Raw genomic sequence first — 12,295 nt, 5'->3', positions numbered from 1 at the left:
CACCCACCCCATTAACCCCTCAGAAGTTACTGGGGAAAGAAATTAGTCAGGCCTGCCTTAAGACCAAACAGAAAGAAGGTGCCAGGATTTCTTAGTGTCTTTTTATTCCTTCAGAACAGCAGAACCTTTTGGAGGGTCCAGTCATTTCCAACCTGGTGGGTTTTAGGCCTATTGGACTTTGGGTCCCAACACCTCTGTGTAGTCATGTCTGAGAACTCCAGAAGTTGTACTCCAATGGCGCAAAGCCAAAACAGGTCAAGAAGAGGTGGAGACTTGCACAGAATTAAGTGGTAGGATGTGGCTTCAGAGAAGATATACATGTCAGCTTTCTCATTTTAGATTCAGCTATGCTCATTTAAGGAGTAGTCTATGAGAAGCAATTTTCTATGATCCTGACGAAGGAGCCAAACATGCAAGGAGAACAATTAATTAAAATGCTTCAAAACCCAAAGGAATGTGTGGTAGAAACAGGCCACCCATCGCTCGGCTGCTGTTAAAAAATGCAGAGTAAAACACGTTTGGTTAGTGGAGATTACTCTTCCTGCCCAATTATGCTTATTATTTAGTTTCAAAATATCTATACTGCTTTACCAAACAACTTTGTGCAGTGTAAAATCTGAAAAAGAAAAACCCATCCTGAAACTAATAAAAGCCATCTTCATAAAATAAAGACTAAAGTAAAATAATAAATCCTTTCTGTACTGAAAACCTAGCTCAAACAGCCACCCGCTTGTCATTAGACAAAGTATGAAGCATTCTGTATCTGCTGTAGTTTCAGAGTTATCTTCAAAGTTTGCCCCGTGTAGAGCTCATTGCAGTGACCATATTGTATAACAATGAGCCATGAACACCATCACTAAGGCTTTTTGGTCCAGGTAGAGTCGTACTTGGTGTACAGCTGAATTAGCAAAGGGTCCTCTGGCTGTGACCGCCACCACCTATTCAAGTAGGAGCATGAACTCCAGAACAACCTCCATATTGCAGAATTGCTCCTTCACGGGAGCACAACCTTCTCTAGAACCGATATTGGAACCAACATTTTTGGAAAGTCCATCTGTTTTAAAGACAAGCAGAACCTTTGGGCTGCTTGGTTTAATCTGATTTTTTTTTCTCCATCCAGTTTTTCACAAGACATCTATAGCATTTCTGGCCCAGCTTGGGACAATAAGGTAGCAATAACATCTCACTTCAAAATTGTAAATGACCTCTCCAAGTAGTTTCATGTACATGTTAAATAACATTGGGGAAAGGACTAAGCTTTGTGGTAGACCATAATCACAGGATCAATTGCTTCTCTTGCACCACTGGAGGAACTGTGCAGTGTTGTCCAGTCAAGTAAGAGCAGAATCACTGTAAAACACTGTAGACCATGGTCAATAATATCTGCTACCACTGAAAAATCTCATAAGGGCAGACACAGCACATTTCTACCAACTGATCAAGATATCTACCACAGGGAACTGATTTTGTTTCAGCTATGTCTCTCTGGGCCTGAACCCTAGATGGAAGGGAACTGTATAATTTATATTTTCTAGAATCCTCTCTAGCTGATTCCCATCACTTTCTCGACAACTTTTCCCAAAAAGAAGACCAGGTAGAAGTTGTCTAATACTGGTGGGTGAGAGAGTGCTCTTCAAAGAGAGGCACCCCACTGCCTCATTCTACGTAGGTGGCATCTCAACCTTCTACACGGAGGCATTAATCATCAGCTGCACATTTCGCCCATCAGTTGCCTGAGTAAATTAGATTGGGAAGGAGTCCAGTCCACAGATGGTGGAGGTCATACTACAAAGCATCTTTTTCTACCACCCAGGATCCAGAAGCTCAAAACAATTCCAGTTCACAGAGAGGTAACCATTCCCTTCTATAACTCTGCCCAGTTGGCATTTAACTCGGGGCAAATATGAATGACTTTATTAGCATGTAAGTGTGTATGTGTTTGTACATGTGAATCGCAGCAGTCTTGCCCTCCTTCTCCGCCTGCCCGTCTTCAAAGGGGTGCAGATCACCCTGGAATGATTTCTTTGATTTCAGAATTGAGTTACTTTCAGTCATCTTCAGTAGGGATGGGAAACTACTTTTAATTCTCCAACTTCTCCGGACTTCACATATATTCATTCATTCATGCAACCAAGGAACTGATGAATAATCCGGATGACATTTCTGAGGTGGCTTCCATCAGGGAGGAGCATAACACATCCAATCTTCTTTTATGATGCTAATAAACTCCGCATGTACAGTAATCTAAAGTAAAAAAAATTCTTGACGTCTCTGAAAAGATACTCCATATTCTGGAACACCAGACACCCTTCTGAGGTAGCAGAGCAGGTACTGCTGCTAAATGGATGTTTGTCAGACAAATATCTGCCACAGAAGTCTATGAATCATACCTGGCTGTGACAGTAGAGAGGAAGGACTCTGCTTTATCATGAGCTGACTTGTTGACATCCTGAATGGATTATACTACAACACCAATTTGCCTTGCAGAAATAAGGGTGGTAGACAACATCCTTTTGCTTAGGGGGCATCTTACTTGGATGTTATTACCTCAGCTTGTATCATATCTGTCTCGACTTCTCGTGTAAACAGATGCTCTCAGACATGATAACGATATGCTTCTTGTTGTTAAAGTTCAATAGAGCCTTGATTCAATCTGAGGCCATTGGCGAAACATGGGTCTATTGTGAAGACAAAAATGCCATTAGAGTTACTTGAGGTATCTACTACATAATGCTTACATTTGCAGTCTTTTGTCCTGCCAGATTGTGTTGAGTTCCACTTGATTTCAGAGCCAGGGACTTCTAAAATGAAAACATTCCAGTCCTTAAACATATATCCTAGGATCAAATGTGCAAAAAACATATTTAATGTCTGAATACTCTTCGTAGTGTAACATGAGGGCTGGAGAATTTTCATTTGTTATTGGTTAACAAGATCCCAAACCTTGGTTTGATCACTATTATTAGCCACAATTCTGCAAAATCCTTTCCAGCAGAAGTAAATTCAGGTGTATGTATCTACCATATCTTTTATTCAAAAGAAAAGGCATAGGTAATTTAATTTGGGAGTGATCTCCTTATTTCTTTGCCACATCTCCATCTTGTTATGTAATAGCCCAACTATCTTGTGTATTTCTGACACAATGGTTCCATTGCAGATCTTCAGTGTTATATACATGTCTTGCTTTTATGTAAGTCGACTGGGATTTTTTTTTTCCTGATCTTCTCCTTTGGGCAATCCTCTAACTACGAGAAGTTTCAACAAGTGAGTCGGAGAAGGACAAGCAACATTTTAATAATTATTTAAAATAATTAAATAATTAAAATCAGGCAGGGGATAAAAATCGAGACAATTGCCTCAACAATACCCAATGAACACAAATTAAGACGGAAGGGTTTTCCCCCCACCATAAATATTCTAAAAAATAACTATTTCCATGTAGCAAAGACGCAGCAAAGCTAACATTATCTCTTTTGCATATCTTACACAGCTGCACTTAAAAATAGATTTGAAACGTAACCAAAGTATAATTCAGAAATTTGATGCTGCTTTTGTTAGGAATGAATGAACTTGGTACAGTTGCAGTTTTTCTCCAAGATAGTCTGTACTTTCAGTCACAAGGGGGCGCCAAATGGCAACAGCAGGATATATTTCTTCCACCTTTCTGAAAGTCTGTAGAAATTCTCAGTCATCCAGGCCATGGTTGTCCCAAAGGTACTTTTTCAGGAGGCAGTTGCACTTTCTTGTTTTTTCTTTTAAGCCGTTTCACTTCTCATCTGAGAAGCTTCTTCAGCTCTGACTGGATACTGGGGAACGGAAGGATTTATAAATCCAGGTTGGAGGGCACAGATAAACCTCCAAGTGCTTCAATTACCCTCAAAAAGGATGTGACCAGTTATCTGCAAAGAATATAATTCCTTCCATTCCCCACCATCCAGTCAGAGCCAAAGAAGCTTCTTGGATGAGAAGCAAAAGGTCTTCAAAGAAAAAAAATAAAGGAAGTCCAATTGCCTCCGGAAAAAAAACACCTTTGGGAGTGCCACCTTTCTAATTTCCACATTCTTCTCAAATACTGATATTTCCTGCTGGTTAAAGTAATTATTCATCATGACCAAGGATGTGTTTCTGTTTTGATTCAGAATAAAAGTGGAGGGGGGAGTCCATAGGAGAAGAAACAGTCATTTGGGGGCAAAATGGAAACTGTTTCAAATATAAAGTATTAAAACCACCTAGAAATAGATTAAATCAAGTCCTCATGAAGACTTGAGTTAGAAGTACACAGAGCTTCCACATTATTTACTAAGGTTTGCCTAAAGCTTGCTGGATTGGCTTCTAGGTTAAGACTCAGCCAGGGGCTCTAATTAGTTTTTCTAAAAATGATGTTTTTTGCTGCCACCTATTTGCAATATGATTCACCTTTGGGCGGGGTGGAGAGAATTCTGGCTTTAAAACTCAGCCATGCCTAGAGAAACAGAACTGAGTGGCAGTTATAGAGTGGTTCATTTCTGAACCAAGTGAGGAGGGTGTTGGGTTCCCCTGCATTAATTCTAGACCATACCTGGAAACTGCTTTAATTCAGGAATTAATGTAAATATGACTCAAAGCTGCTCATATTGTGCCTGTTGGTGTTTGCCAAGGAGTGTCCCTAAGGCATGGTCAAAAAAATCAAGATAAGGTGGCTGCATCGGTGCAGTTAAAACATCACCTACTGTTTGATGTGACACTGATAGAAAATGGAGAGGTTCAATTGCACCATGGCAACAACCACCATCTTTTGACCACACCTTGAGGTAATTCCTGCAAAAGCTCCTAGTGGATGTGATGGAAGGTGCACCTGGAGGAGCAGTGAGGGAGTTTTAGCAACACAGAGCTTTCCCAGAGAGAGGTCCAGATCAAGAAATTATGCTGCCCAGAGCTGGTTGGGGAGAGGAAAGATGCTTCAGTGTAGCCACATTCTATAATTTTTCAGGATAGACCTAGTAAATTAGAAGGTTATAGCTTGGGTCTGGCAAGATTCTGTCCATTAAGCAGAAGCAAGTAAAGGATTGAATTTGGACTTTGAGTGTTGTCTCTGGGCTTGCGGCTGATAATAGACTAACTGGGGGGGGGGGGGGGGACACTGGATTTGTCACATATCCTAAAGTTGGTTATGCTTCTGCTCTCACTGTGATTAAAATTGAGGTTGATTATAAGAGTTTATTTTAAGTGGAGGCATTGGCATGTCAAGTTGTAGCTCTTATATGCAATGTGGGATTTTGTCTTTGCCAGGTTTTGGTATCCCAATAAAGCTGAACCACCCAACTGACCGGGGCAGGGTTTAATCTCTCCTTCTACGTTTGTTCTTTAACTTTTATCTCTCCTTCTAGTAGCTGCTGGGGTCTGAGTTCAATGTTTCAATTTTGGGTGCAGAGAGGAAGAATAAAAAAATATGTTCTTAATTGCTGGGCAATTAAGTTTATTCATGATTATCCTTGGAAACAATTTAGGGAGTTGACAAGCTGTAAAGTGAGTTGGATTTAACTTTGAAACACCTCACTTGGGCAGTTTGAAGCATAAAAACAATGCTCTGCAAAGCTGCACCTTCCTTAGATGATCTCCCTGTCTTGTGTGACTTTTATCATGAGTTCAGAGTCTTTTCAGCAAAATGGTGTATCAGAGCCAGGTGAATCTTAATCTCTTTTGTGGTGGGGAGTCCTTAGCCAACCAGCATCCATGAACATTGCTTTCCCTCTCTGGCTACACTGATCTCATTTCCTCCCACTCGCCTTTGAGTACGGACATTGTTCAGGGCGCCCACTCCTGAATCTCTGCCATCATCTCTGCATCATGTCTTGTGACCTTGCCAATGGGGACACTCTCCCGGCTGTATCCTCTGGCTAAAGATCTTGTGATTTCATAAATATGAAGCACAATTCCAGCCCTCTTGCCAGGATGCCAGAATTCTGAAAGTTTGTGAGCACCCAGGAGAAAATAGAGAGTAAATTGGCTAATTTTAATTGGCTACTTTCCCCAAAGGGTGGAACCCAGAGCAAAGCAGCTGCCAAACTTGTCACATAGAAGATCAGCCAGCTGAGATTGAGCACCACAATGGTAGAGGAAAACTGAAATATTGTATTTTCACATACGGCAACTCTGTTGCTGACTTCCTCAGATTCCTACACAACCAACTCTATAATCATGGCAAGGAGAGGATGGGCTATTGAACCTTTGATCAAATCTATAATTGGGAATGAGATCATCTACACAACTTAAAAGTCAACATTTCTAATTCCTAGATTAATTTGCATGTAGGTAAGGCTGGTCTAAACGCCCTTCACTAGTTCAGATGCTACTCTCTTGGGGTGTAGCATTAGACAAGGCGGGACTGTTGGAGGGTGAAGAAACTCATGATTAAAACGAAGAAGTCCCCAGGTTCAGTCTCTAGCCATCTTCAGGTGCTAGAAATCTTGGGATGAAATCCTGCTTGAATTCCAAGAACCACTGTTCAACACTTACAGACAGAATGGAGCTAAGATGGACTACTAATCTGTAGATTTCCTATGTTTCCTACATTGTCCTATGTTTCTTCTAATATGTTCAAACTAGCTTCCAAACATTAATCTCTTTGGAGACTTGTTCAATAAGCACATTACTTTCCACGTATTCTTCCAGGAACCGTGTAAGGCAGGCCAAGTGAAACTGAGATAGCAAGCTACCTAAAATCTTTTGATGAACTTTGTGTGTCTAAGCAGGGATTTGTACCTTGATCTCCCATAACAAATGGCAGTGATGATGGTTACCCTATGATTGTGATCTCATGATATACTGAACTACAAGCTAGCCCACCAAATGGACTATGGGCCATCAATTCCGTATTGATTCCTAGCGATCACATAAATTTTCTCCATAACTATCAATCCCTAAACTAGTCTTTCTGGATTTCCAATGACGCACCCATTGCCATTGTAACTAAGTCCAACCACCTTACAGCTGGTCATCCATCTTTTTTTACTCTTCTACCTTTCCTAGCATTTGGAGCAGGGGTGGGATTCAACCAGTGTTACTACCGGTTTGGTACTTACGTTTTGCACGCCAGACGCGTGCTGCGCATGTGTGTAATACAACAAAAGTTGTGCCTCCCGGACAGCTGATAAGCGCTGTGCGCGGGTGCGCAACGTTTGAAAAACACCTTTTTTACTGCTTTTTCAACCTCAGCTGCTTTGCGCGGCACAGCTGAGGTTGCAAAAGCAGGAAATAAAGGTCGGATAAGAGCTCGGCGGGCGAGTGGGCCAAACAGCAGCAAACACGAACCGGTTCTGTGTCTGCTGCTCTTCAGAGCTACTGGTTCTACAGAGCTGAGCAGAACTGGTAGCATCCCACCCCGGATTTGGGGCTTTTTTCAGAGTATCATGTATCTGAATTAGGCTACATTATGTCGGATTCAAAATAAGATAACAAATGTTAGCCTAAGAAATACTGATTGACCCAGTTCTTGGGGTTAATGCAGATCAGATGAACTTTAGTAAACACACTAAATGAGTTTACTACAGATGTTGAACATTAATTTGGGTCAAGTTCAAGGGTGGTCATAGAAAAAGGCGAAAGTGGGACAATGAAGGACACTTTTAAATCACCCATGAGGAAAAATTCATTTTGAAGGTGGGCCCATCAACGAAACCATCCAGTGTGACAAAAATCACATTTATTTAGCCCTCCTCTGAGGCTATCCAACTTAAGGGGTCAAGCAGTGACTACTGTATCGATGCATCCTTGATTGTTATCGCGACAGCGACGGTCGGACGACGGTCTAACAAACTGGTAGCTGGCGTCGACTTTTCTCTCTCTCGCGCGCGCGCGCTTTCTCTTTCCCCAAAACAAATCTCCGCTTTTCACTCCTCGTTCCGGAGTTCTCTCGCTTGGCCTCTGATTGGCCGGAGCGCGGCGCAGCCCGGACCAATGACGCCCGAGTTTCTCGTGAATGAAGTGTGTGTAATTTGTGAGTTGTGCGTGAGTAAAACAGATCAAAGCCCTACGAGCCGGAGTTCGTGGCTCCGGTAGGGGGAATTGGCTACTTTGGGAAGGGTGGGGACGAGGAAAAAAAAAAAAAAAAGAGGCGTCGGCGAAGGGCGATTCTCCAAAAACCCCCATGAAGCAGGAAAGAAGCAAGTGATCGGCCCCCCACTCGTCCGCCTTCGGTCTGGATCAGGTGCTTCTCCTCTTGCTCCGGCTTTCCCATCCCAAAGCGGAATGCTGTAGCCCGGGATCCCGTGCACGCCGCCGGGAGGAACGGGGAACGGGGCTCTCTCTCTCTCTCTCCTCGAGGTTAACAACCCCCGAAGCCCCCCACTCCCCCCCACCCCGTGAACCATGAAGAAGCGCCAGATCCGAAGCTGCCTGCCCGCGCTAACGCTGCTCCTCTGGTGGAGCGTCCGCTCGGCAGGTTCTCAAGCAGGTAAGCCCCGCTCGCCTCTTGCGCTTCGCGGCCTCCGGTGGGTTGTGGAGCGGGATCGCGCGGAGGAATGGCCCCTTTTACACCCAAAGCGATCAAGGATCTGTTTAACCCCAAACAGGATCTGAAGCTGTGGGCGTGTTGAAAGCGGGCGCGATGCTGCCTTGCTCGCTCCCTGGGGATCGGATCCCCCCCCACCCCACCCCGCGTGAATCGGGAAGGAAAGTTTCCTCGTGTTTTGGACGCGGCTGGGAAGGCGAAGCGTGCGAGAGTTTCGCCCCATCGACAGACGCCTTTGAACCTGCGCGCTGCCGCCGCCGCCGCCGTGAGGCAAAACCTGTTTGTCTCCCTCCCCGGACACCCCACCCCCCCTTTCCCCGTCTGAGGGAGCGGCGAATGGTTTGGGTTTAGTTTAGGTAGGTTTTTGTAACTTTAGGAAGCTAGGTCGCTGGCTGACGCGGTGGGGTTAGGAGGAAACGCGGACTGTCCCCCAAACCCCGCGAAAGGAATGGCGAAACTGAAAGGCAGAGGAATTTGGGAAATGTGGTTTCGCCGGCTTCGTCGCCTCAATCGTTCTCGGCGTGAAAGGGAGCGAAGGGCTGGGCTTCGCGGAGTTTTCTTGACCGGAGGTGGGTGGCTGGATGGGGAGTGTTATTAGGGCATTAGTCAAAAGCGGCGAAGAACCCCGGCTTGTTTCTAGCGCCTTCACGTTGAGCGTAGGGGCTAAAAATTCATTAGTGCCTCAGAGCATGCACAGGGAGCGTTTACTCTTCCTTAAGTAATATGCGACCCACATATAACTTAAATAACCGAAACCTCTTATTCTGTACAACTGAGATTTGAGGTCCGAAGGATGCTAAGAGCCATAAAGCCTGGTTTGCAAGTGATTTTGAACTTTTGTATGGATTAAATTTTGTTCAGGACGATTACTGTTATCCTTAATGAGCTTGTTTTCCAGAATCCTTTTGACACCCACAAACATTTAATTTTCCTTGGGGGGGGGATAAAATATCTGTATACATACATGCACACACAGTAGTATGATATACTGTTTTGTGGTATATTCAAACTATAAAAGGTATTTTCAATTGCAGCTTCAATAGGACCTATGTGCCCAGACTAGCTGAAGAAGAAAAACATGCTTTTTAAAGGCATCTTGGCTGATATTAAGAGAGGCAAAAAGAAATTGGTAGTTAGATGGGATGGACACTTCCAGGAGATCCCGTATTCATAAACTATTTAAGGAGTTTTTTAAAAAAACCAAAAAGCAGTGGCAAACCTTTCTCTCAAGGAAGCAGGATATGTATTGGATTGATACTCTGCATTTCTGTGTCTTTGACAATGAATATGAATAAAATATGATATGAATAAAAATATCAAAACACCATAACAAAAATACAGACAAAAATTTACACATTACAATAAAATATATTCAAATTTAAGAAATGCTTGGAGGAAGAGATGTGATGGACTTCCTGGAGATACTCCCTGTGCACAAATTATGCAGAGGAGGCTTCTAATTAAGCAGCATCTCCTTGTCTGAGGACTTAGAAACTTTCAGCCTTCCCATCATCCAAAGGAGAGGGAAAACTTATGTTGCAAACCCTGACTCAGCCTAAGCTGTCTGTATGTTGGGGAGGAAGGTGCCGATGATAAGAATAAACAGATACCATAAAGAGTTGGGTTTGACTGGAAGGGCTAAGTCCACTGGGTCTTGTTTTATGGCTTCTTACACCAACTGTCAGTAATAAGGGGGAGGGGGGAGAATGTTTAAACAGATACTGTTCAAAAGGTTAATCATGCCTTCTAGGCATTGCACAACTTCATAGGTGCCCTCCTTCCTTAGATTCTGGATGTAAAGACACAAGAAGTAACCCCTTCTGAATGTCTTGTTCCCTCTGGGGTCTTAAGGAATGATTCCCATCATTCCCAGCCACCATGAACATTCTTATTGTCTCAGTCTACATTTCCAGGTTGTAGATGGTTTCTCCAAATTGAGAAACTGGTTTCACAGGCCAGTCTCCACTGATGAGAATTTCTGAACTAAACCAAGAAAGTCAGATCCATTGGATTACCAGATTTTGGAATTGATTTAGACAATCAGTTTGATCCTGTCTAGGCTTTGGAAAAACATGTTTGTACACATGCCAGTTTCTCAAATGGTCCAGATTTTTTTTACAAATGGATGTTCGATTCAAACTATTTGGAATACAATTTGAAAAAAAGTGTTTTAATTAAATTATCTTCAAATCAAATATCTGAATGAAATCATTGCACAGCCATAATACATTATGCTTGAATCACTAAAGTATTTTCCAATGAAGCAAAAATTTGTAGTATCTACCTTTTCCCTCTAGGATGACCAAAATCCCAGTTTTCTTTCCAAAAAGGTACAGAAAAGAAACCAAAACCAAAGAGAAAATAACTTTCCTTACAAGGAAGGAATTATGGCAGAAAGAAAACAATTTCAACATCTCTGTGGTTGGATGTCTGGGTTAGAAACTCCCATGCGGGACAAGAATACATCATCAGAACTTTGAGGTTCTTTTAGGTACAGCTGGTCCTCATTTAGCGACCACAATTGGGCATGGCAACTCAGTTGTTAAGTGAAGCAGTTGCTAAGTGAAAATGCATCCTACATCAGCTTTCCTTTGCTTTGCAGATCTGTGAAGGTTATGAATACAAGAATTGATTGTGAAGTTATTTTTTCCATCCCTGTCGTAACTCTGAACAGTTGCTAAATGAGTCAATCCCTAACCAAAGACTACCTGTATGTACCTGCTGCTAGAAAAGGGAAGGAGTTCTCTTTGAGGTGCCAAAATATCTTAGTGACTTCGGGGACAAAGTATTTAAGAGGGGCAGCCATCCTTGGTTACTTTGCCTTGAGCAGCAAAACTTTAATTCTCAAACCAAGACCAGTCCGTCTCTCAGAAGGACGCTTCATTTCTCCTCCTCCTATCTAAATGGGGAAACTTGAAAGTCCATTTTACGTTGACACATTCCTGGTGCTTGAAATAAAGAAAACAACAATTCTTAAAAAGGGGGGTCCAGAGAAGCCAGCTGCTAGTCTGGCCCAAACTCGGAGGGTGGTGAGCTGAAATGGAATTGCAAGCATTCAAGTTTAATTAGGATGCAAATCTGGGAGGCACTCATCCGATTACCCCGGCCTGACTTCTACTGCAGATGCATTGGAACATTTCTCCACTTGCAAAAATGCCCCCCAGGAAGGAAAGAGGGGGGGGGGGCTGAGGGTCACTACTGAGCGTTCCTCCTTTGCTCTGGGCCTGGATCTCAGAATCCAGCTCCCTTCAAACCTCATTTATTCCCCTCTATATTCCCTTTGGGGACTGTTGCTGAAGAATAAAGGGACATTATCCTCCCAGGAATGCCCCCTGATATGATATGTTTTTGCTTTCTTAATTTAGGGATTAATGGGTTAGCAAACTTGCCAAGTGCATGTTCAGCTGAAAAGCAATGCATTAAATCACAACTGACAAACAAGGTGTCACTTGGTGGTTGCCAGTAGCCAACTGCCAAAACGGTCAGCAGCGTCTGTAGGGCACGATTGAAGTAGAAGGGGTGTTGTTATCGAAGCTCTGGGTTTTTTTTATGTGAAACTTTGCTTGCTCTGCCATGGCAACCCGTTTGGCTTTTTTTTTTTTTTTTGGCTGTGCCCAGCAGATACCTCAGGTAAGGGGAACTGATGAGAAGTGAGAAATGAAATGGTTGGCTTGAGTTCATCCATCACCTCAATTCATCCTCAATGACTTGAGTTGTCCTGGACTCTCATTTGCATCTGCTGATGGGCTTGTCTGTTATGGCACTTCCTTGCTTCCGTAAGGCTGTTTCTAAGAGATGCTTGCTGGA

At 43.1% G+C, this 12,295-nt stretch overlaps 1 protein-coding gene across 1 annotated transcript in view; it reads left to right on the top strand.

Annotated features, from left to right (window-relative positions):
- Nucleotides 1–7,997: 7,997 nt before the first annotated feature.
- Nucleotides 7,998–12,295, top strand: part of ERBB3 (erb-b2 receptor tyrosine kinase 3) — a 97,044-nt gene continuing 92,746 nt past the window's right edge. The window contains exon 1 of the mRNA XM_087956114.1: nt 7,998–8,431. Coding sequence (XP_087812240.1) covers nt 8,347–8,431 — 85 coding nt within the window. The 5' untranslated portion in view covers nt 7,998–8,346. The remainder of the gene's footprint in view (nt 8,432–12,295) is intronic.

This window comes from Notechis scutatus, chromosome 2 (assembly GCF_049901735.1).
Source record: "Notechis scutatus isolate UNSWTSFEM ecotype Mainland chromosome 2, rNotScu1.2, whole genome shotgun sequence".
Lineage (NCBI taxonomy): Eukaryota > Metazoa > Chordata > Lepidosauria > Squamata > Elapidae > Notechis > Notechis scutatus.
This window is presented reverse-complemented; position numbering and strand designations above follow the sequence as displayed.